We start from the raw sequence: 26,189 nt of genomic DNA, 5'->3' as shown, positions 1-26,189 counted from the left end.
GACATCACGTCCACATTTTTTGCAGATGAGCAGTGGAGACTCCCCTCTGAATGACTCCTTATTTTTTGTCTTTGTCATTTAATTGAACTGTATTATATACTTAAAATATTATAATCTCTATAATAATAATCATCAACATCTCAATAATAAAAATCTCCTTAATAATATCAATAATAATCATCTTAATAATAATCTCAATAATTAATAATAATCTCAATAATTAATAATAATCTCAATAAAAATAATAATCTCTGAAAAGATCCTTCTCCATATACCAGTATATTCAGCCTGTGTCACAGTGAAGCTCTTAGCTACATGAAAGTGGATAGAGGCTCTGTCTCTCTATGACGGGTGGAGTGTAGGTTCAAATCCTGGGCTGGGCAAAAAATTATTTAATTGAATTAAATAGAGACCTTGTGTCTGGGAGCTGTGGAGATCATGTATGGACAAATCATGATGTCTCTATGAGGACGTGGTCCCTGCTCTGCCGCTAACCCCACACATCTCTCAAAAGGATTCCCTGTCCGATGTCTGCTCTGGGGAAGCCCTAGGAGATATACAAACACCATATATGGACAGATGGTGATGTCTCCCTGATGACGTTGTTCGTTGCTCTGCCGCTAACCCGACACATCTCTCAAAAGGATGTCTGTAGATATAAGGAGTCTGTAGAGTCTGTGGAAATCATTCAGTACCGCAGTTAACAGAAACCTGGTATTGAACTGTTTTGGTTTTGAAAGCATTGTATAAGTACAGAGATTTTGATGCATGATGCAACCCTATTGTACCATTATTGTATTCTTCCGATAATCACTGACCTCCTACCTGAGCATGCCACAATGTAGTGCGTTCACTACTGACACGAAAATGAGTGTCTGTCATGAGTGCAATTAAAAGATTCAGAAGGAGCACAAAGGCAAAGAACATGTAGACCGTGTAGAGGAGGAGGATAATCTTTGGCACTTGCACTTCAGAAGGCATTGGTAAGTTTCCAAGACCCATCATTAACTGGAACAAGGTAAAGAGAGTGATGGGGAAGTTTCTGAACTGGGTGAACAAGGTGTCATTCATGGCTTGAAAGTGGACATACAGAGCTGGAAAAAAATAAAAATACTTATTACACTCACTAACCAGAATTCCTGTACATTTGGTGGGTTTACACATTCAGTCCAAATCAGGGTGAATAATAAATAGGCTGCCTTACAATGTAGCTTAGTGGCAAAGTATCCCTTATCCCATCATGGATGTGCATATTTCATACAGGTTGAAAAACTATAGTATTTCACTTTTTTCCACTTGCTCCTAGTTTTGGGCTTATAAGATCTTAATGTGTTAAAAGAAAAGTACAACTGCTTTACTGATTAGGTTTTAGTAACAAATGCCACAAATTATTGATTCTTCACCCTTGTTTTTTGAAGAAAATCTGTCCGAACTCCTGGAAGGACTATCCATGCACATGAACAGTGTCTTTGTCCATATGCTAGCTGTTGTTTAAATGGCTAGCGCGTGGCATGTTGTATATCAGTAGGTTCATAAACACACAAACATGGGCATGGAAAGGACATCACAGGTTGATCACACGTGGGTCCATTGTGTCTGGGAAGCCTTGAACCCATGGAAGTGAATGTATCAGTGGCCAAGCATGCAAGTGATTGCTTTATCCATGGGATATTCAGCTGCTGTGGTTAGACCCCAGTAGTCAGAATATAAGAAGACTGCCAATTAACTGCATTTGTAAAATGAGTATTCAGCTCAGTATTTTGTCAAAACTAGGAGTGGGTCAACATCAAATCTTCATTCTACTTTTTTCTTATCGACTTCTGGTTATGGCTTACATATACAGGTGTAAAATCTAAAATGTAAAGATGTACTACCTGAAGAAAATCCAATAAGAACGGTGAATAGGATGACACAGAATCGTAAAAAGTCATCTACTATCATCTAGAAGGGAAAATGCTGTCTGTTACTATATTGCCACATGCCAAAAGACAAGAAATCATTAAATAAACGTTAACAATACTTAAAGTCATTATTAACAGTAAAAATTAAAAGGGGAGAACACCGGTGAAGTTACATTACAGGACTAGGTGGAAATAAAGGTGGGTTATTACAACTACTACATGGGACTTATATATTTGGCTATTGGACGTGTTGATCACATGATCAGTTGCCTCCCTGTAGGCAAATACCACAGCTGAAATATAGCTATATGCATCACCTGTGACTATAAATATTGTATGAAATGACCAATACAAATATTTTTAATACTTTGTTTTGCAGTAATCTAAATAAATATATTTTTTTAAGATCCCAAACATTATACAAAAAAAGTACAAAAAGTTTTATCTCAGGGTTATAACTCCAGTGCCTACCCCCCAGTACTGTAGGTATACAGGCATCATAGAGGGGGTCCGAGACGGAGGACCACCCTTCTGTGATGTCAGTACATTGTATTATGGGGACCACTATTTATCTAAATGGCTAACCTATGATACTAAGATCCCTGTAGAAGAAATACCCACTGGCCCTAGATATCTAAAATGAGACCCTAAGTGCAGCCCTAAGTGTAATGAAATTTTTGGTATTTGGTGTTTGGTAGTGCAGTGGGTAAAAAAAAAATACAATTTATCCATCTCATGTCTGAAAATTGATCATTTAGGAAATATTTATATTTTTAATAGGTTCAAACAGATCCTGAAGAGATAGCAAATGGCTATAAATTTACCTTATAGTTTGCTATAAATATAATGGAGCTGGTGAGGATGGTTTCCTGCTGCAGGTGCTACCCTGAAATAACTGGCGTGCTTATATACCAGGTCATGGCAGGACCCAGAGCTATCACTTATATAGAAGGTAGGACAAACTAATCTCAGCCTGCTCAGAGACAGACATAGGGTCATACAAAGCAGTCAGCACCTCCATTACACAGTGTAGGCTGAGAGTTATAGAATGCTTTGCCCTCCTCTACAAGCTTTGGTGAATGATGGCTTCTCTTAGAGAGGTAAGAAGTTTTATTGATTCCACCATGAAAAAGAAATATATATTGAGAATCACTGATTTATAGATATAATCCCTGGGTTCTTCACAATAAGAGCTGAGCTGTGATGCTGGTAAGTACAGAATATGACCACTGAGGCCAGCGTGTGCTTTTTTTTTTACCTTTTGAATCATTATACATAGAGGACCAAGTAGCTGAAATCCACGAGCAAAATAGATCAAGTTGCACCAACCACTTATTAGAGCCAATGACATCACGGTTGTCTCCCCTTCTGTGTTTAGCAAGCGCATCATTATTATGCTTATGATAAAGCAGGCATAAAGAAGCCTACAAAACAGAGGAGAAGAAAACTCTCTTATCCAATGCCAACATCATCTTTTTGGTTGATCTCCTAAACATGAGTCCAAAGATCCCTAGAATGGTAAAAAAGTCCTTAAAATGTACTACATCAGAGCACCACTCCCACCAGAAATGATGGGTTTAAAGGACTGCCCACTTTACTTAAAGGGAAATTCCCATTTGAGCAAATAAATGTTTTTGTTTGTATAATGAAAAGTTATACAGTTTTCCAATACAGTTTTTGTATCAATTCCTCATGGTTTTCTAGATCTCTGCTTGCTGTCATTCTTTAGAAAGCTTCATTGTTTACTTCCAGTGGACAGAAATCTGACCATGGTCACACAGGTGCACCGCTCATTATATCACACAGCTCTGATTACTGTCTGTGATATAACGAGCTGTGCACCTGTGTGACCATGGACAGATTTCTGTCCACTGGAAGGAAACTTAGAAGCTTTCAACGGAATGACAGCAAGCAGAGATTTTTAACTGCTTTCTTGAAGTGTAAAGTAAACTCCTTGGTCAGAAATATCTTTTACCTCTCGAGCTGTCATTCATCTCCATAATATGCTGATATATGGAGGTTTTATGTGATCCCAAATGTCCATGTCCAGTCTACCTTCCATGACCTTATACTAGTATTCATGATTACAATCTTAAGGTCCTGGAAGGTAGATTAAAGGTGGACAGTTAGGATCACATGACCCTGTTCGTCAAGCTATTTTATGTACAGGAATGACTTTCTGATTTCTGACCCAGGAGGTTTTACTTTACATTTCAAGAATGCGGTGCACAGCTATGAATAAGTGTATATTGGTAAGTTACCTAATATTCTTACAAGAAAATAAAGTAAAGTGGCCAACCCATTTAACCTGTGTAGATAAATGCCCATATGGATGTTAAAGATCAGTCAAGTCAATCTACAATAATGTAGAATAATACTATACAAAATGTCACTTACATAATAATATGAAATGGTCCTCCTCTCACTGTATTTCCAAAAAAGCGTCTTGGTCCCTTCCTGACTAACTGGGCGACCTAAACAGTATGAACCATTGAAAAAAAACAAAACAAAATTGTGTGGGAGAAAACCAAAGCACCTGGGGAAATTTACACAAGGAAGAACGCGTACACGGTAATTGTCAGAAATAAACACTGTCAGATATGCTGAGCTTCCATATCTGCTTAATATATTCTAAAGAGAGACGGATCGCTCATTGGTTGACCAATAGGTAATTTATACCACACCCCAAGACATGCTCTTCCCCATGCAAAAAAGGCAGAACTTCATTTTGCCACCATTACATTGATTACCAACCTTGAATCTATGCTGCATTAAAGGGGTATTCCAGGAATAAGCATAATTCATATTCAAATGGGTCATTAAAATATAAGCTAATATGTAATTAGTTATTTAAATTTTGCTCCCATTAGCAGAAAAATGCTGTTGACATAGACTGTAATGAAGAATTAAAATGCTACTGGCCCTTTAATCACTCATGTGACTTTGTTCCTGTGGAGGAAATGCATGAGAGAAGATGGCCGCTGGTCACATGTTCATATCACATGTCCTGCACCTGCATGGACAGATCATGTGATCACCACTATGTTTGGCTGTAGTCGGGTGGTTGCAGTGCATCCAGTATGGCCAGTGTTTTGGTGAGATGTCATCTCAGTGAGATAATGTGCAGTGATGGCAGTTACACACATAATTATTATGGTAACAGAGCAGGACAGTCTGTTACATCATCACTGGGAGTATAGCGTAAGAGGGAGGAGGAGTTACTGAGAACTGCCGGATTATGAGACTTGTAGTTGCAGATGGAGGCCATCTTGGAGATAACTCCGCCTACCTTAGCCCATAAAATTTTGTTCATAAAAGCAAACTATTTAAACTCCGTTTTGTGATTAATGACATTGAGTTTTGTTGTATACATTTATTTATAGCATTATGGGTTTTTGTTTCAGAAGTTTATATTCTCAGAATACCCCTGTAATTGTTAATATGTCTTCGATGTGTATCCGACATACATACCTCAATTATAAGAATTAGAACTCCACCAAGAATCACAATTACTTCTCCACTTAATCGTAGATAGTCTTCTTTTGTGTCATACGAATCCTAAAAATGTCAATGGTAATTGCTTTAGCATTACCTAAACTGGGAAACTTAGCATTACTTAGTTACAAAAACCTTGGACCTCATATACACAATCTTTTAAGAGCATTATTTGTGTTGTTTTGTTCTTTTTTTAAGAAGTTCCATAACTTGTGGTAGTCTGTTATTGGTTCACCTCTTGCCTAATAACCACCATTACACTAATTGCACTGGCTAAGTAATGTTTGGTGCCAGTAAGATTCCACATTCTGTCATGCCTACCCGAACAAAGGGGCAGGATACCCCACATTTATCAAGCACCATCTGAACTAATCTTCTAATGACCTAGCCAAATCCAAATTGTAGAGCACTATGGTACCATGCTATGTTCACCACAGATGATATCATTGATAGTGATATTTGGAAAGGTCACATTTATATTTTTTGGTTCAGTCTTTACCACCTTCTACTTTCATGTCTCTAAAACCAAAATTCTTCAACTTACCATCTATTTTTCTTTTTTGCTAATGAAAGTTTTACAAATTGTTTTTATATCCCCTTGCCCATCTCCCTTCGCCAAGCTCTAAGATAAATATTCAGGCAAAGTAAATCCTAAAATATTTGATTCAGTGCCTTACAAATGCTAGATTTGTACATAATCTACAAACCAATGAACTGATTTCATCATCTCTATTTTTGGTTAAAATTTTGCAGAGGTTTTACTGTCCATTTAAAACCCTAAAGGGCAGTGGGGGATACAAACTTCTGGAATAATTGCCAATACAAGAGGGCATCTACAGCCAAAATATTTAGCTCACAAGTAGAAAGTTTAGGTCTGGTATAAATATTGGTATTTTTATGTTCACAAAAACTAATAAAGTACTACTATAAGTACATTAAGTATTTGATTGGTGAAGGGCATGACGGATGGAGCTGTAGAGGATTGGCAACCACCTCTCCTTTAACAGTGGCCACAAGACTGAGACCACCAGAAGACCTTGAGATAAGCGTGAGATGAAAATGTCTCTTTAATTTGTAATAAAATAATTATAAATGACAAGCTACAGTCACATCACTTGGAGCTATTACATCAATGATACAACTCTATATGAGTATCTCTTCAAACTGCCTCACAATAGTTTATCAGTTGCTAGTTATAATATAAAACTCATCCAAAACACATACTTCATACTTGACATTTTGGGAAGCTTTTAATTAGTGCTTGAATAAGCAATAAACTATGGTCCAATTTATGGTTTTGGAGAAACGCTTCTAATCTGAGCAGCAAATGCCTGGAAGCCTTTTATTAGCAATGGGGTCATTCATTGAAAGACAGATGTATGAGTACATTACTGCATTGTGCTGTCTCAAGACATTCTGCAATGAGGATGGATCGCTGTAATGAAATGAATAGAGCATATAACACTTACATAAAATGGCCTTGTGATGATCTTTCTATTTTCTCCATCTGTGATCTCTTTCATTAGCGGCCGATACAAGCAGCATAAAGTCAGGATTATAGTGTAGAGAATGTACAGGAAAGTGCACAGCAAAAAATATTTATATCCAAAAGTGGACCATTTGTACTGAAGCAGCTCCTTTAAGGGTGTAATTTCCAATAGATTCCTTGCCTTAAATTGGATGAGAAAAATACAAAGTAACATGTAAGAAGTTAGAAGGGAACAATACTTTGTGATGGCTTTTTCTCATTAGGGTGAGACATAATATAAAATATTCTTTTAGAGAAAAGATTAACCTTTAAAACCTAAATTAACCTTAGTGCAGACAGAATGGAGGCTGTAATACAAAAGATTAGCCATCACTTGTTATCAAATTGGTAGGATATGAAGCAAGTTTTCATTTGGACAAATTGAACAATTTAAATTAAATTAAAGGTCATCTTAGGTACAATACAATCTTTTCTTTTCCTGTTCTAGATGGCCACTGCACAAACTCCAGTGAGATGTCATTTTCTAAGGAGAGTTCACAGTATTATCTATGGTTGAGAGGGTGACTCAATATATAGAGCTCACTGGTATTACACTATACCGTAGTCCCTGATTATTTTTGGAAATTAATATTACCAATAGATCATTTTGAGACACTATTATTAGTAATTGGAGACGTTATGTGAGATGTTATAATAAAGGGATTTTTCAGCTTTTTTGAAGTGTGTTGTTAGTACCAGCAGGACTGTAAAAATGCATTTAAATTTCAGGATTGTATCTGGATATGAAGAAGTATGGTGCATATTGTTGCGAGAACTCTTCAATGTACCGCTGCTGCGCTATAGTTAGTAAAGAGATCTTACACACCAGTCCACAAAATTACCCCAAGTTCAGCTACAATCCTGGAATATAAATGCATCCCCCCCCCAAAAAATCTATATGCTACTAACACACACAAAGGTAGGATTACACAGATCTCCAGGATCTCTACTAATTAACCTACCACCACAGATCTACCAATTAAAGTAGATCTGGTGCCAGGTTTCTCTAATCTATAGTAGTATAGCCCTTTTACGGCTAATCCTTTAGTTGCCCAAATCTTTTATAGTTTTTAATGGACCTAATATGCAAATTTAGTAAAGAGGCTACCGGGGAGTGGAGTAGCCAGAGCTGAGGCTACATGGCGCGGCTACTCCATGCCTCAGTAGCCTCTTGCGATCCGCATACCAATCCTTCTTCAGCTCCTCATAGCTTTGCGCATACGTCCATGAAGATGTGTTCAGCACTTGCCCAGGCTGGCAGTTGCATGGTCCTGCTCCAAAACCAGAGCTACTGGCACTCACAAAACCCGGCTTTGCCGACAAGTGAAGCTGGATTGATAGGCAAAACGAAAGAGGCCACTGGGGCGTACTGTTAACGCAAATGTTAACAGTAATGTAATTGGGCAAATCACCTCTACTCAGCTGTTGTAATAGGTTTTAAAATGCAATTAAAGCGCAATTAAAAAGAAATGTAAATGCTAAAATTTCAGAATTTTCAAAAAAAACAGGTTACTGTGCAAAATTTTAAACATTTAAAGCATGTGTAATAATTCCAATTTACATGTTAATATATTGTCCATGAAAAAAAATCCTTTCTTTGCACTTGCCCTGGACCAGGTGCAGATTTGCGCATAAAAAGTCGCAAAAATAATCAAAAAAGTGATACAAAAATGAAAAGTTGCAGGGAACATTCTTATGCTAAACTGGTTAATTGTGTTTCAGGGTAGCTTTATTAACCTGTTTTATTACTATTTTTATGACAGGATCTGCTATGATTACTGCTTGAAACAACATTTTATAATCTAGACTTATTCCTTTTTTTTTAGAATTGTATATAATATTTTCTATCAGCGGCGCAATGTACATTGTCTCTAATTAGACTCCAGCCACTATCTCAATAGCTCTCCAGATGGCCTTAATTATTCTGTGCAGTTTTAGAGCTCATTATTTTTTTCATCTATTACCTATTACTCACAAAGAATGTTGCTACGTGATGCTATCCCGAAGTTCCATACTCACAGCACTATTGTCGCTGGTACATATAATATCTATAACCGATGATTTGTCTCTCCAAGAGTCTATTCCAGTTAGGTCATAGAACGTGGACATCAGCGGTCCGAATGACCAGAACACGCGCTTCCGTTTTTTCATAAAATAATTAAACATCTGCAAAATATATAGTTATTGAACAAGGGTCTCTTTATATTGTACACGATAGTTCATTGTTTTTAGCATAAGAAACAAAGGGACACAATAACATTATATTTATATAAAACATGACATGTTTCTAAAATTCTTGCTAATAACTGTTCTTTCATTTTATTTGGTAGGAGACCACTTTACAAAGCCAGTTTTTTGGATCCTCTCCAAAGTATGAGTGGGCAGGTGAGCGAGGTTAGTGAGAGGAGATAGGGCAACAGAAGACTCAAAAATAGTGAAGTATCTCAAAGGAGGAATGAAAAGAGATTCAGCCGGTGCCAGATATGGCTAGCGTAGGTGGTGCTTCCATAAAGACTTCACAGTCGTGTAGATCATAAACGATTCTGACACAATACAGAATAATTTATGATCTACTTGTCTGCAAAGTTTTTACGGAAGTGACCCCTACCCTAAACTTGTCCGGTAAGGTGAACATCTCTCTTCATGAAAAAAATTAAGCAATGCCTCTCTTAATCGCCTCAACTTCTTTGATCCTATTTATTACGTATTGCCACTTAAGTTGAGAAATGTATAAGAATTCTTTTCTGTGTCCCAGGAGATCAAGCATGTCCTTGTTCTCCTTGCTACTGGAATGGCATTGATATGTAGGCCCACTGTGCCACCTAACCAGTGTAGCTTAGGGCTAATCTTGTCCCAATAACAACCATTCCACCTCTGTTTAGGGATCTTGAGTCTGCTGTAACAGGGTAACCACTATTTCTTGAGGACATAAGGAAAGAAAAGTACTCCAGAATACCACACCGGTACTTAAAAAAAAAAAATTTACTTTATTCACACAGAGTGGGGTACATCAAATGGAAGACAGCAAGTTGGATTGACGCGTTTTGACGCTACTGCATCTTAATCATAATTATTGATTATGATTAAGACGCAGTAGCACCGAAACGTGTCAATCCAACTTACTGTCTTCCATTTGATGTACCCCACTCTATGTGAATAAAGTCAAGTTTTTATTGAAAAGCACCGGTGTGGGATTCTGGAGTGCCGTTCTTTCCATATATCCTGAAGATTTTGGTTGCTGAGCCGATAACCTTAAGACGTGCACCACCACATGGACTCATCACATGAAGGCAATCCTAGGTGATTGGGTGAGCAAACCGGACATTTCTTTGTGTTTAACCACTATTTCTTGGAGTAGTCATAGTATAGATGGCAGCTGAGCAAGGTGGTGCAAACAAAAAGGGGATCAGGCAAAGAATAGAACTTATGCACAGAGCCTAGAATCTGCCAAAAGATAAAAGAAAGGAGGGAGAAGAGAATAGGTTTTGTCTACTGGGATAGGTTAAATGCAGAAAGACAAGGACCACCAACATCTAGCCATGTGTGTGGCTGCAAGACTGCTATAGTAACCTCCTTGGCCTTCTCTAACCGAAAAATGAAGGGATCAGTAGGAATTAACAAAGCCTTAAGGGATTTTACTATCACCCAACTCAACCATGATAACATTGTTTAGAGCACTTTAAAAGCTTTCCAGACATATCTTTCTTGTTTACCTTTTTTTCATTTTAAGTTTTAATATTTTTGAAATGAGTTTCCCTGTGCAGCCCCTCTTTGCATGGACGGACATACAGCAGAACACTGAGTTTTTTCTCGAACATAACAAATCACTGGGAGACAGAAATGGTATTTCTGGAAAGCTATAAACATGCTGGTGTTACTTGTGGGTGAGTCGGGAGGGGGCAGGCACCCTTTAACAAACTAGTGTGGGCAAGTATACAATTATTATTCATTTTGAGGTTCATTGTTCCTTCAAAGATTTTCTAAAGAATAATTAACAGCGCAACCTTACATTGTTTCAAAGACCTAAAATTAAACACGATACAGCTTTGCAAAATACTTTTACAGATTTATTTGTCTCTTTTGTTATTGAGCACAGACAGTAGGTGTACATTTTAGTAACCATATACCCTTTGTGTTTTATTTATTTCCCAATGCCACATAATATCATAATCTTATTAAAATTCCAATTTAACGTGAATCAGCTTGTCTTACCATCACATCACCTTCTTGTGCCGCCAGTTTTAATGGTGTCAGTCCTTTGTCATTGGTGATATTTTCTAAATACACAGTTTGTTCCTTTGATATCAGTGACACTAAAAAATCATATGTCTTGCATGCCATAGATTTATTTGGGTGCAGAACAAGAATATGGAATACAGTGTTACCTAAAGACAAAAACAGAAATGTGTAGGTTATACACTGTTATGCTTAAAAATAATTGTGTGCTATAACTTTTAGCCACTTCGGGCTCATTCAGTGTGTGTGTAGTCTGTATTAAATCCCCATCCGTTTGTTTTCACATCTGCAAAAAAAGGTTGGTTTACTAATGTTGCTTTTGCCCTGCCAATTTGGTTTCATAGCAACATTTGTGAAAAACAGACGCAAACGGATGTCCTCCGTGTGCCGTCCATTTTTTTATGTCTATTGACTTCTATGAAGCATTGTGGACTGCATGTGAGAAAAAATATAGTGCATGCTGCAATTTTTTTTCTCAAACACTGCACATCAATGTAAAAATAGGACATGTGGACAGACCCATAAAATTCAGCATGCTATCTGCAAAAAAAGTCAGTAACGGGTAACATATTGTGGTCAAAAACGCCCATCTGATTGAGCCCTGTCAAACTAAATGCCTAATTGACCAAATGGTGTAAAATTTTTTATTTATGTGCAGTTCATGCTTAATAGATTGTATGATAATATATAGAACTAGATAATGTCACCCAGTGCCCCTGAAAATAGCACATTATAGTGCACATGTGTATGTAGTGCATACCATAGTCATAAGTCTTATGCCCCTTTCACACTTTCCGCGCATGCTTTTGATGTTCCAAACTCACATTACACTCTGTCTCATTGTTTTCTTTGGGCTTGTTCTTATTTGCATTTTTTTTTCACGTGCCTACATGCGTTTTTTTCACATGCTCTACTTTTGCATTTCACCCCCCATTAAAGTCTATGGAGACACAACAAAAACTCATTGCACTTGCAAGCATTGCAAGTGCAATGCGTTTTAAATGGATGGATTGCTAGGTAATATAAAAAAAAGGCAGGAAGCAGCATGTGGGTACCAATTAATGAACATGCGCATGAAAAACGCAGCGAAAAAGCAGTAAAAACACAAAAACCCTAATGACTCCTAACAAAAACGGACCAAAAAACGCAGTTGCACTGACCGTGGCATTTAACGGGGTTAAACTCCTGCGATCAGAGCCCACTCCGACCGCAGGTGTTACTCAGGGATGTCACCGGTAGATTACTGCTGACATACCGGGACTTCCTATGACGGTTCTGCTCCGGTGCAGAGCCGATTTGGCAGCAGTCCAGTGCCGTTGAGCGCTAAGGGGTGAAAAAGTTACCTTTTAATCTATGTCAAATCTTTCTTAGGAAATAGAGAAACAAAGGTTTACAAAGTCCAAAATATACAATAACAATTACAAAAATTTAGATGTCAGGTCATTCATCACCTTGATTATCTTTAGCATCCAGGGGGGCTCCATTTTCCACTAGAAATTTTAGTATCTCCTGATTCCCCACGCAGGCAGCAAATGAAATGATGTGTTCTCCTAAAATAAGAGCAATCATGGTCTCGCATCATTCAGGTTACAATTTCCAAAAAATTATGTGAAAAGTTATTTATTATCTCAAGCAGGAGAGGAGTGGAGTGACCCATAAATGCCTCAAGCAAAGCAGCCAGGGGTAATTAAATCCCGGCAATGCGTGGGCGCTACCATATTGGATTGGATAGCTGCCCCTGTGAGTTATCGGTTACTATGAAAGCCTCGGGTCATACAAAGACCCAAGGTTGTCTCGTTTTACACCAAGAATTACAATGTTTGATTTGCACTTTGTAATAGATGATGTGGAAAATCCTCATATACTGCCATACTGTAGTTTACATATTTACGGAGATTAACCCTGTAATGGAAAAAAGCGCCCAGAGTCTAAAAAAGCCATTTTTCTGACATATTGAAAAATATTAAAAATTCAATAGAAAGTGATCAAAATGCCATACAGTCCTTAAAATTGTAGCATTGAAAACGTCATTAAAAGTCACAAAAAAGACCCCCCACAGCTCTGTACACCAAAATATGAAAAAGTTATTAGCGCCAGAACATGACAAAATAAAGAATAATTTTTACTTGTAATTTGTACAGGAGGTTTTAATTGTTGTAAATGTATGAAAACATTATAAAACTTATGTAAATTTGGTATCCCCGTGATTGTACCGACCCAAAGAATAAAGTAGACATGTTTTACTATTACTGTGGTAATAGACCAATGTGATTCTTTTTTGCTACTTTTGTACTTCATTAGGTCAAGAAATTCTATGATATTCCCCCCTTTGTTTCTATTCTTAGTGGGGTTATTTAGCATTCGTTTTCTTTGGCTTTTTTAGCGTAAGAAAAGGTTTCAAAAAGTCGCGTTGAGGTTTTTTGCTACTTTTCACTGCTAAAATGTATCACAAGACTATCTCGAGGCTATCTCACTATACTGGCGTAACCATAGAACCACTATGGAACGCCATGCAAATCCATATTCATGACTTTAAACGGAGGGCTGGCGTTGGATGCGTTAATGTGGGGATCCACAGGTATGCATCAACGTGGCCAATTTCGCTTGATAAAGGAGGTGTATAGTAGAATGTCTCTCACCTGGTTTAGTGCAAAGTGCAGCGTGTCATAAATAGATTGAGGGGCTGCTGCTGACGGGACTCAGGTCTGGACAATCAGTGTTGGCGGACTCGGCTGTGTAGCGAAGATCCGCGAGGAGTCGTCCCGTTCTGGAAGGCGCTGTCACGCTCAGAGAATGGACCGGAGTGGTATATCCATAAAAGTAATTTTAATAAAAGTAAAGGTAAAACACTAAGCTTTTCGGCTCCGGGCTGGAGCCTTGGTCAGGTGGAAAATTACATACCTTTTTTTTTCAAATACACATAAGGAATGACAGTCTCACACCGATATGTTCAGGACAGGAGCACAAGATCTCAGGAGCTGGTTTAGTGCAAAGTGGAGCGTATGTAATTTTTCACCTAACGAAGGCTCCAGCCCGGAGCTGGAACACGTAGTGTTTTACCTTTACTTTTATTAAAATTGCTTTTATGGATATACGACTCCGGTCTCCGGTGACAGCGCCTTCCAGAACGGGACGACTCCTCGTGGATCTTCGATATTCATGACTTTGAAATTATTAAAAAATCATACAAAAGGTTGCATAGGCTCACCAGTCCCCTACTGGTGACTTTTTATGCATTTAACAACTTTTTTTTTTTTAATAAAAAACCCAGTGTGACAGCCTACCAGCCTGTGAAGATACAGCACAGAGAAACTCTGGTAATGCACCCCAGAGCCCTTCCGTCTTATTGAAATAATTTTAAAAGTTGATTTTAGAAGTAAGGAGCCCATGGATATAAAATATATACGAAGATTACCACAGTCACATTACCTGGATCTATGAGGAAGCGCCCCTGGTTGTATCATGCTTGATTTTGATGGTAGATTTCCTTTGTAAATCTACCATGTTCCCTACATATATAAGTATACAAGTATAACGTAGCATACATCAGCGCTTTTAGTGAAATGTTCCCAATGTGTACATGTAAAGGAAGGTTAAGGCTATAGACATGGGCTTATATTCCAATTTCAGTGACAATCTAAATATTCCGTTTTATTTTTGCTCTTCTTAGTCAACTTTCGTCTACCAATATCCATTGGGGTTGTGAAAACAAACTTTTTTTGTGTTTCTGTTCACATATTGATCCAGAACTCCATAATTTATATATTATACCATAATAATATCGTCCTTTGTGTCTCGGAGCAAAAAAAGTCCCAACAGCTCGAGCATTGTGCATGTCAGCCTTCCTGTCTATGAGCTCCTTCACCATCTCTAGATTCTGGTTCACAATCGCTATGTGTAGAGCCGTCTCCCCTGGGAAGAAGGAATGATAGGAATCATAAGTCTTTGATTTAAAGCCCATAACATTACTAAGTAACCTTCCACTTGCCAGGTCCGGTACATCTGATCGGCCTCAAGGAGGAATAATTTTCCATCCCTTACTCCAGATTTATGAAGCTCTTTTATACTGTTTAATATCATGTTAATCTCTGGAACATTATATTCTGTAAAAACAGATAATGTGATATTAATAAAAGGTAATGTTGCGTCAAAGGCAATGAATGGGGCATTTCCAGGATTGATGGAAATGATTTGCTAATAAGATAGAATCACAATTATCCTATTCATTAAGCTCAGGCGTGATGGTGCCAGTAAATGGCTTTCTGGTATTTAAGTCATGTTTAAACTTGCACCCATGCAAATCTTTAAATGTTAATGATTAGTTTAGAATTAGAAACTTATTCCAAGCCAAGTATTCAGTAATAGCTCACATTTCATTGGCTGCAATGTTCTTCAGAGAATTAGATATGCGTGACACATTACAAGGCTGTAGCAACCGTCACTAGTATATTGGTGGATTTACTTGTCTTGAGTTGTCAGTGATGCATCTTCTATACAGTATGTATATTACATTTCTATGTCAACATTATGCTATATGGAAATGTATGCAAATTCATAATATGCTCTCATGTCTCAGTCTCCTGACAGCTAATTAAATCATCAGCACAAACCTCAGTCCTGATAGTTTGCTACATTGAATCAGAAGGTACAACATATCTTTTTACTGCCCAGGTTGTATAGCTCTAAAATAGAAACGTACTAGGCTCTGATCACACCTGCACTGGGTGCTCTGTTCGGAATCTACGTTTTAGATTCCAATTTAAATGTCGGATCTAAATTTTTTCCAAAAAACAAGGACACAATCGCACTCTGCACACCCAATGAATTTAAAGAGGACATGTCACCCGAATATTGGCTGAGGGAGCTGCTTACTAAAGTAAGCAGCTCCTTAGCCCTACCCCAGTAATAGCAGTGTTAAATCGCTAGCTTTATCATAACATACCAATAAAGCTAGCAAACCCTGCGGTACATAGCCGCTCCGAACACCAGACCAAGCTTACAGCGGTGTGGCATATTCATGAGGGGTGGTCCCCTCTCCTTAGCTTCTCCCCTGGACTGCCCCTCCCATACCACAGGGCGGTAGTGACTGCCAGGCTTCACCGCCTCCTTGAACCACCCCCTCACGAATACGCTTGTAAGCTTGGTCAGCGTTCGGAGGGCTATGTAGTGCAGTGTTTGCTAGCTTTATCAGTATGTTCCGATAAAGCTAACGGTTTAACTCACTGGGGTGAGCCAATATTCGGGTGACAGGTCCGCTTTAAGTCACATATAAATCACTTTTATTAATTCAGAGCCACACAACAAACACATTAATATTCATAGTCTCAGTAGTCTTAACGGACACTGTTGTAGACAATAGGGTGTTTTGGGCCCTGTTTCTAGGACCTTCCAATTTTATAATTTCTCTGCACTTACATTGGAGATCAAAGTTAGAGAACTTATTCCTGTGGAACCTATGGTTGGCTGGGTTAATATATCTTTAGAGTATTACCATATAGGGCCACTAGGCCAATTTTAACCCTTGGGTGCCTATTAAAATTTAACTTTTAATTCTTTGTCTAAAAATATCGAGAAAATGTGACTCAGTACTTTGTTGTTTGTGAATAGCTCTTTCTCTGGATAAATTCCTAAAGGGCTATCTTTTTTAGCCCTATATTGCTGTGGATGGCGTTCAGACACACATTCAGCACTCTAACATAGGAAGTTAGTAGGGTTGGGGAGAAATGTAGGATTGGGGTAGGTCAGTTCACATCATACATGCATTCATTTCACCTATCTACCTCTTTCCCCCTTTGATTTTCCCTGTGGAGTTGGTGTCCCGATCCTCTATGTCTCCTAGCTATCTCCCTGCTTGGCTGGTCTCGTGCCCTGGATTTAAAACCTAGCGTTGCCCCCCCCGACATGTTTCGCCACCTAATGTGGCGTCCTCAGGGGTTTTGGGGCAATAGCAGCTGTATGATGCATGTATGATGTGAACTACCCTACCCCAATCCTACATTTCTCCCCAACCCTACTAACTTCCTATGTTAGAGTGCTGAATGTGTGTCTGAACGCCATCCACAGCAATATAGGGCTAAAAAAGATAGGAATTTATCCAGAGAAAGAGCTATTCACAAATAGGCTGATCTCGAATCCCTGATAATTTTAAAACAACAGTACTGAGTCACATGTTCTCGATATTTTTAGACAAAGAATTAAAAGTTAAATTTTAATAGGCACCCAAGGGTTAAAATTGGCCTAGTGGCCCTATATGGCAAAGTTAGAGAACACACAATTTCCTAAAAGTCAAAGTCATTTTGTAATCCTATCTGAATATATCGTAGTAACATGAGTAAGGAGATAAGTATTTTAAGCTCATTTCATAAATTGTATAGATTCTAAAGCACAGAATAAAAATGTAAATGAGTTAATTGAAAACGAACACTGCTCAAAACAGAGAAAACTTCCAGATACCTTCAAGTTATTGGTGTTAAAATGCTAATTTCCTTAATTATCTGACAAACCCTATGTAATTGGCAGCATAACTTTCAAGTTTCCACTGACTGCTTGAATGGTGTGCCCTTCCAAAGTGACTGAAACCCTCCTGCAGCAGGTTGTCCAGATGAAGGCAAGGGGGTGACACTATCAGCCATCGCATGTTGGTTGTTTCAAGTCTGTCATTTCATGAAAATTGCATCTTTACAACTAGAAAGTCATTGAATTAGAAACTCATTCACATCCCCAAGAAGGCTGGTCACCCTCAAGGTGCAAGAAAGGATAGGATAATGCAGAAAATCTGGCTGAAAAAGACTGAAAGCAAAGTGTCTAATCAAGTCAGTGGAAGGTGGAGGAACTGTCATGGTTTGGGGAATGTTTTCTGCAGCAGGAGTTGGATCTCTCCTACAGCTAAACGGCAGAGTGAATGCAGATATGTTTCAGAACCTTCATCAACAACACCAGGGCAGTGTCATAGACTAGTGATGTCCTGCTGCCGCAAACATTCAATTTATATTTGGTTATATTGTACAACACTGTTCTAGTGGTGCAATGTACCCCTTACAAAAAATTCTTCAAATGTTGATAAATGGAGATTATATTATTTCTGAAAAAAATCAAGTGATCATAAATTGTTCTCTAATTTTGATCTCCAGTGTATAACAGACAGAACAACCACAGCCTAATTGCAAACACATTTATTAATTTCTAAACATTATACCTTGTCCGCCAGGCATGTTGAAAGTTGCAATTCCAGGCACACGGACAGGAGTTGCAACATTTGGTCATGTTTTTTACCTACTATATTTACCGGTACTATGGTCTCCACCTGAGCTACTCAGTAAATGCAACACGCAATACATCTGGTAAATTCTGGTACAGATTCATAAATCCTTCTCACAATATAATGGAAAATTAAAAATAATGTTTTTTATGGTCTTTTCCTATGGTATATCATAAGTATGGGAATACTGGGGATCCTACTGTTGGGACCTCCACTGATCCTGAGTCTGTGCTCATATGATGCCTTTGTATTGTGTTTTGAAACGCATTGCAAACATGTAACATGTAAGTTTGGCTTTTTCTGTCTGTTTTTTTAGACTTTTCTTGGCTTTCCTGCTGGTCACATGTATCTGAACGTTTTTTTTTTAATTGATACATGTGGCGTTTGGTCTGTAGTGAATTTGCAAACAATTGCTCAGCTAATTTCTACGCCTGGGCAGGGGCAGCCTTAGAAAGTTGTAATCTGGATTTAGGTGATAACTCAGGAAACATTGCACAAAACTAGACAATGGAGAATTTTGAAAGGAGACAGTTTTAGGTGCAAAATGAGCTCAAGCACCATGAAAAGTCTCAAAAATCCAAGAAAAAGGCAAACCAGAAGTGTGATACATGTGCCCCAATGTCTGTTTACCACATGTTCTTATAACATACAGCACTTGGCTTCACTTAATGCAACACTTTTTAATGGATCAGTGCCCACAATCTTTTATTTTTTTTGAGCATGTCCTAGTCAGAACCATGTTTAACAGATCACTTATAGGCAATAGTTTATAAAGATCTGTGTAAAATAAATGCCAGATTAATGCAAATCAGCCCTGAAAAAACAGATGTTAGCGTTAACTATTGGCTTGTTTGTGTGCAATGATCTATCATCCAACATGCATATACAATATACCATTCCTGTTCTCTCTTACTTTTAGGTTGGTGTATTACCTTCATATAACCTATAAGTGGCACTGTTGGTACTTTCCTTTTCCTAACAACTAGCAGCCACTACCCATTAAGGTTTTCCGCCCACCTAGAGCAACTATGATAATAATGGCCATCTTACAGCCATTGTTTATGATAATTTTAGTTACTTTATTGCTCAGTACATATTCTTCACACTATTTTAATAAAGTTCATTCCATAATAGTTTTTTTTACTTCAAAGATTTTTGTTTTGATGACCAAACTGATGCCAAAATAGTAGACCAGAAAATTTTACGTAACTGGGCATCCCTTCTGACTGCAAGAATAGGGTAGTATATGAAAAAGTGATCAGTCACACATCCATATAGTTGTAATTGGAATGGAAGGAATGGCAAGGACCCTGCAATCTACACAAGTTACTGCCCCATCTCTCTTCTGAATGTTCATCTTTCTGAAAAGGTTCAAGCCATGAGGTTATCCCACTTCCTTGCCACTCTGATTCACATGGATGAAAGTTTTAAACGCCCTACTCCAGACCCATAGCCAGAATGTTCCCCTTTGTCTCCCTTTACCTTTCCCAGTTTCCTGTCTCCCTAACTGTGCTCGGTGTTTCCGGGAGGGGTGAGGGACACGCTGTCTGCCATTTTTACTATTCTTTTGCCATTTTCATCTACTTCAGCCCATCCTTGCCCATCCAGTACTACTGGACGTCTGGTCCCAGACTCCTTTTGAAAGCTGGATCCATAGAATTAGGGATGTTTAGACAATAGCGGACCTCACCGCTACTTTTCACAACACACAGGACTCTTTCCTTACTGCCTGGACCTGCTGGATTATGTTTCAGGGTACTTCGACCTACTTTTCATTTTCCCTTACCTTTACTCTCTCTTTCTTCCCTTTTGTAATTTCCTGCTTTTTGATCTGGATATATTTCCTCTCTTGGGGCTTTACTGTAAGCTTTAGACTACCTCTCATTGTTTATTGCACCAATCATATTCTCAGTCTAATGTACCCTTTGCTTTGAAAGTTATATTTTGTATTAGTATCCTCCTTATGATTGTTCATAATGCTGCACATTCTATTGTGTTTCTTTTTTATAATGTGATGTTCTGAATATCTTGTATTCTTTAAAATATAGAATTAAAATAAATCTACCTCCCAAATCCATCATGATAAACAAGGGGGTACTTATTCATAGATCCAGGCCCTATGTCTGTGGTAATCTTCTTATTAAAACATCATCTTCTGCAATGAGATTACAGCAGGCAGAGGGAGGGAGAACTGCTGAGGGCGCAGAAGGGGAGGGTGAGACAGTGTTACAACCTCTAAATCTGCAGCACAGAGGGTCTCTGGTAATGCCCCCCAGAGCCATTTTGACTTATCAGCGGTGCCTGGATCTATGAGTAAGTGTCCCTGGTTTATCATGATGGATTACAATGTTATATTGTCTTTAAAAAAATAAAGAAAACTGATCAGTACTGTGCTTATACATCCCAATTTGTGATTCTTTTTTTTTTTTCTTTTTTTACCAATTATTTATTCTAAAGCTCAACATTCATCAAGCAAAAGGTGAAACAGCAAAACAATTTGTCAGCTTCCAATATTACAAAAGTGGTAGGGAAAAGTTCAAAGTAGAGCGGCTAAGCGTGAGGACAGGAATTTCTTGGGCCTGTATTGGAGAGATTCTTCCAGCGAAGGTGAATAAACATACTCAATGTTACATTCTTCATAAAAGGAAATCTACCATCACAAGCAAGCATTATAAACCAGGAACACTTACTCATAGATCCAGGAACCGTGGCTGTGGTAATCTTCTTATATTTATTATCCATAGCCCCCTTTTTTCTAAAACCAACTTTTAACATTATGCTAATGAGTGGGAAGGACTAATCCCACACAGTGGTTGTAGGAAGTGCTCCTGGACAGTGTAACAGCCAGCTAGTAAAGCTACAGCATGGAGGTGCTCTGGTAATGGAGGGGCTCCTGTAGCTCTTCTGGCTCATTTGTGTCACTTGAAGAGTTGATTTTAGAAGGAAGAGGCCACATAGGAAGATTACCACAGTCACAGTGCCTGGCAGTATGAGTGCCTGGTTTATCATGCTGGGTTTTCATTGTAGTGTATAAATCCAAAGTTTCTCCAGCTCATCTTAAACTGTTGTATAGTGCTTCCTCCAGCAGGGATCCCACTTGACTGACGCAAGTGGCCATGTTATGACGAATAAAGGCAGTTTTATCATTGAATTAAAGCTGGATCCGTGCATTTTTCTATTGGTTTCATTGTAGTGTTCCTTTAATGTATGTGCCATTCACTCCTGCTTACCTTTATATATGTCACATTCTATTGGTGTGTTTATTAAGAATGGGAAAGCATCCAACAATGTAGCTAGAGCTTCTTTATTATTGTGAAGAGCTGCAACATGGACTGCATTTTCTCCCATAGCACCTACAACAAAAATGGTCACATTTCATATTTCGGCTGAATAATTTATTCTCAACAATCCTGTAAAATAAATCTCCAGAATAACTGTATGAATCCCAGTAATAGCTTATAGCTGGGGTCACTTGTGCAGTTTTGTGATCCAAAAGCAACATAGATCCAGTAAGATGATGGAGTGTAAGTCTTTCCTTTATAGTTAGGATTCCAGTCCATGCCACAGACTCTAAAGAGATCTTGTGTGGTTTTAGCATTAAAAGGGTAACCTGGGTTTTTCCCTCTATAGACAGTGGAGGTCACAGCAGTCAGACCCTCAGTAGATCTGGAGTATGGGGGTCCATTGTACCCCAAATAAATAGTAAAGTTGTGCTCCTCTAGTCATTCTATGCATACAGTCTAGGCTTCTAGCACCATACCAACATTATCGAGCTCTTGTATATTACTATATACTGAATATATAGTCCAAACACAAAGACCTACGGCATTGATCAATTACACTTTTATTTCCTTATTATTTAGAAAATTAATCAACCATGATCAAAGTAGTAATAAATAAGCAAATATTAAGCCTTTTAAGATTTTATTTGGCCTGAAATAGGCCATGGCCAAGAATTGCAACTATTTCCCCACCCATGCCACCTCCACGGCAAGTGGGAGTGTAGGTGTGTGAAGGTGTTGTGTCCCATGGCAGAATGGGGCGATGTGGGGTGTTCCTGCCCTCAGGCTCAAGCTATGGTACAATTCTACGCCAGGCCTGACCCTCTCGATAAATGAAGCAGGTGACGGACAGTGAGGATAACATCATACACTGGCACAGATAGCACCAGCGCATGATAAATCTCCCCCATTGACTTGTTTAGTATTCACTGGAATCTTGAGCCTCCAACAAACCTTTCAGAAGTGGATCGGTGTTGGCTCCAATCAGCCTTTTCAGAAGTTTGACATTATTTTCCTTTGCTGCTTTGAAAAAGAGATTGTTCTTCCTGTCAATATCAAAATAAGCGGAAACATTTACACAGACCTGGTGTGTGATGTATATACAATGTAAGGCTCCATACACACGAACGTATGGGAGGCGTACATACAGCTGCAAATTTACAGCCACATATATGTCCCCCATAGTCGTCTGTGGCCACCAAAAAGATAGGGCCTGCTCCATCTTCGGACGTCAATTCTCTATGGAGAGGGGAGGGTCGATCAGCGCTCTCTTCTCCTCTTCTCCACTGTGCACAACGTGTGCCCGCCTGGTACACGTTCGTGTGCATGGAGCCTAATTATGATGAATTACACAAATACAATGCACAAGATGCTTCTTAATTAGGAGTCCCTCATATAGATCTATAACAGAATTACTGCTATGGGAGAAGTTGGAGTAGACTAGACTAGCCATATACAATTATCCAGAAACCTGAAGTAAGGAATCTGCTATAGGACATATAGGGATTTACAAGAGATGCCACAGCACAGGTATAATTGATACAATTAAGTCACTGTATAGGGATGATATACACAGTGATGTCATAGTACAGGGTTACTACACACAGTGATATCACAATACTGAAATAATAAACAGTGATATCACAGTACTGAGATAATATACACAGCGATGTCACAGTACAGGGGTAATACACACAGTGATGTCACAGTACAGGGGTGATACACACAGTGATGTCACAGTACAGGGGTGATACACACAGTGATATCACAGTTCCGTGGTAATACACCCAATGATGTAACAGTATAGGGATAATTATGCATGTGCATGGATAATATACACTGTGATGTTCCAGTACTGAAATAATTTAGTGTTATATATATAATATAATATGTGATCACTGTTCAGGAATAAAACCCACATCATGGGAGATTTATCAGAAGTGTTTTAGGGAAAACTGTTCTAGTTGCCCATGGAAACCAATCAGAGCTCAGCTTTAATTTTATAAATAGCTGGGGGAAAATGAAAGCTGAGCTCTGATTGGTTTTCATGGGCAACTAGAACAATTCTCCTCTCAGACGCTTCAATGATTGATGTCACAGGACTTTTATTGCTGGGCAAAAGTTGTTTGTCCTCAGTGTAAAACTTCTCAAGTCAAATTTCAGAATTCCTGCTTTCTCATGATCAATTTATTATCCAAATACTAATACGGTACATAATGTACAGTAATGCTAATGTAAAGCATTTTTTTATTAAAACCATACCGTCTGGTGCATTTGATGCATAAATAGTATTATATGTTTGGGTAGACTTCAAAAAAGAATTAATAACATCTAAAGCAGATGATAATAGAAGATATTCTGGTTGTTGTAGTTTGTGAAATGTATCTTTATGTTATTATACATAATATGCATAACTAGTCAATTTGAGGAAACTCTCCACTACAACTATCAGTTGTTTCCATTCTGTATAGTTATAGAAAACTGTCTCTAAGATTACTACTTCTTGGGGTAGGACATTCTACTACTTAACAAGTCTAAGCGTAAAGAACCTTTAGCTACATATCACCGGAGCCTAGGTGCATGACTTTACAATTTATCAACAGAATATTTAATCTGCATGTACTTGCCAAAGTTTCTACAAAATACATTTCCTCATCACCTTTATACAATATTTAATTAATGTGTTCAGATGAATGAAGTCTTCGCTGGTGATTCTGCCCCGGTTGGTTTTAATCTTACAATAATATGGTGCACGTGCCTGCGCCTATTTATATGTTTCTACAAAGTTGTCTATTTTAATAAATGATCCTGGGTATTAAATACACTGTACAATCATCACAACTATTCAGTACATACTGTTACTATTTGGAAGCAGACGTTATCACTGTGTACATATCATGGAGAGGACTTACCTTTTTCTTCTGTGGTCTTGGATGTTCTGTATATTAATCACACTTTTTACAGTAGTCATATTGCCAAATGTATGTACAGACCAGATGTCCCGGCATTGGTGCCGTTTCATAACCCTGCTTCGCTTTATAGATAAATTTGTTCTTTTTGTTCAGACTCAAAAGAGTCGATATGTCCAAATGTGATTTAGTCTGTGTCATGTAACTACACATCCTGCAGCCTCCCCGGAGGCTGTGTACAGTAAACAGCTATGCAATATACCTGGCATTTCCCCCCTCACTCTTGTCTTCACATCACATACATATCACTTGCTGGAGTTGACCGTCTGCCTTTCAAACAATAATCAAAATAAAGTGATTCATAACTGAGCAGGTTGTGTATTGGCTGCGGCTCGGCCTTCTGTCATCTGGAAAACCTCAGTACATCACATGTATAGCACGTGGCTTCATACTAGATGTAACTGGATGTGCTCACGCCTGGAATCCACATAAGCACGTGTGACAATCACAACTAAAAGTCAATGGCCCAATAAATTGTAATTGTGACATAATACAAATATTGTACAATTAACAAACTGGTAGTTTTCCACTGACCTGAATCATTAGTAGTGAACATCTCTTATTAGATTTTGATGTAGTACAGCCTTTTGATACCATCCATTGTGGATGCTATAAGATAATGTTGTGACTTCTACTATGTTAACACAATTTCTCTTTTTATAGGTATATAAATAAAAATGAATTGGATTCCCTTTGATTCTATTTGCATGATGTATTATATTTTTAAATTGTATTCAACTTTTTAACCTGTGAGCCCCATTATACAGATGTAGGTTTTGCTGCCTATTGCAGCAAACACCCACTGCTAATACCCTGTGACGTAATCAGGGAGCGCCAATCGGTTGCCATGACAGCCAGTGGCACATTGTAATGAAGATATCCAAAAAGGCAGAAAATACAAAAAAATACAATGCTTCACAGATGAAAGACGTCAGTCCACACCCAGATTGCAAGGACATTTCAACAAATAGATGACATTGTCTGTTTCACAGTTCATGTAATGTCTGTTAGTACCGGTATATGTATTCTCTTCACGGACAAATGTCTCACCCTCCCTCATATATTAACAATTTACAAATGTCCTACATGGGAAACTACCTGTCTTCTGCCTCTAAAGTCGACTTTGTGTTTGTATCCCCAGAGAACCCACATTCGATTTAACCAACCTATCTTTCAACCTCTTAGACTTTCTGTATGACATATATGCTATATGTATTCTGCATGACAGGAGGATTACAGAATGCTGGAACATCAACTTCATGTCTATTTAAAACTGTCCAATGTTTCCTTATAATAGCTGCTATCTCCGGATTCAGATCATTATATGTGGAGACAGATGAAATGCTATCAATGGTATTTCTCTTCTCACCAGGTTTCAAAAGTTCCATCTGACTTATATTTGCTACCACATTCTTATTCTTATCAATGACACATTGAGAATAACACCCTAGCTTTACATTTTTATTTAATGTGATGCAAATTTCTCTCCAAGAATTGTAGTTAACTGGAGATACTTTTGAC

General features: G+C 38.2%; 1 protein-coding gene across 2 annotated transcripts in view; it reads right to left on the bottom strand.

Annotated features, from left to right (window-relative positions):
* The window catches only part of LOC140122231 (transient receptor potential cation channel subfamily V member 6-like), a 30,759-nt gene extending 5,881 nt beyond the window's left edge, over positions 1-24,878 (bottom strand). Inside the window, exons 1-13 of one of the 2 annotated variants that reach the window (XM_072142871.1) lie at positions 24,612-24,878; positions 22,654-22,745; positions 21,649-21,771; positions 14,932-15,072; positions 12,612-12,710; positions 11,137-11,309; positions 8,944-9,090; positions 6,866-7,066; positions 5,373-5,459; positions 4,299-4,375; positions 3,160-3,325; positions 1,875-1,941; positions 826-1,094 (exon numbers count right to left, since the gene is read on the bottom strand). In XM_072142871.1, coding sequence (XP_071998972.1) covers positions 826-1,094; positions 1,875-1,941; positions 3,160-3,325; positions 4,299-4,375; positions 5,373-5,459; positions 6,866-7,066; positions 8,944-9,090; positions 11,137-11,309; positions 12,612-12,710; positions 14,932-15,072; positions 21,649-21,771; positions 22,654-22,745; positions 24,612-24,721 — 1,752 coding nt within the window. In that variant the 5' untranslated portion in view covers positions 24,722-24,878. The remainder of the gene's footprint in view (positions 1-825; positions 1,095-1,874; positions 1,942-3,159; positions 3,326-4,298; positions 4,376-5,372; positions 5,460-6,865; positions 7,067-8,943; positions 9,091-11,136; positions 11,310-12,611; positions 12,711-14,931; positions 15,073-21,648; positions 21,772-22,653; positions 22,746-24,611) is intronic. The other variant, XM_072142873.1, reaches the window with a different exon arrangement.
* Positions 24,879-26,189: the final 1,311 nt, after the last annotated feature.

This window comes from Engystomops pustulosus, chromosome 3 (genome assembly GCF_040894005.1).
Source record: "Engystomops pustulosus chromosome 3, aEngPut4.maternal, whole genome shotgun sequence".
Lineage (NCBI taxonomy): Eukaryota > Metazoa > Chordata > Amphibia > Anura > Leptodactylidae > Engystomops > Engystomops pustulosus.
This window is presented reverse-complemented; position numbering and strand designations above follow the sequence as displayed.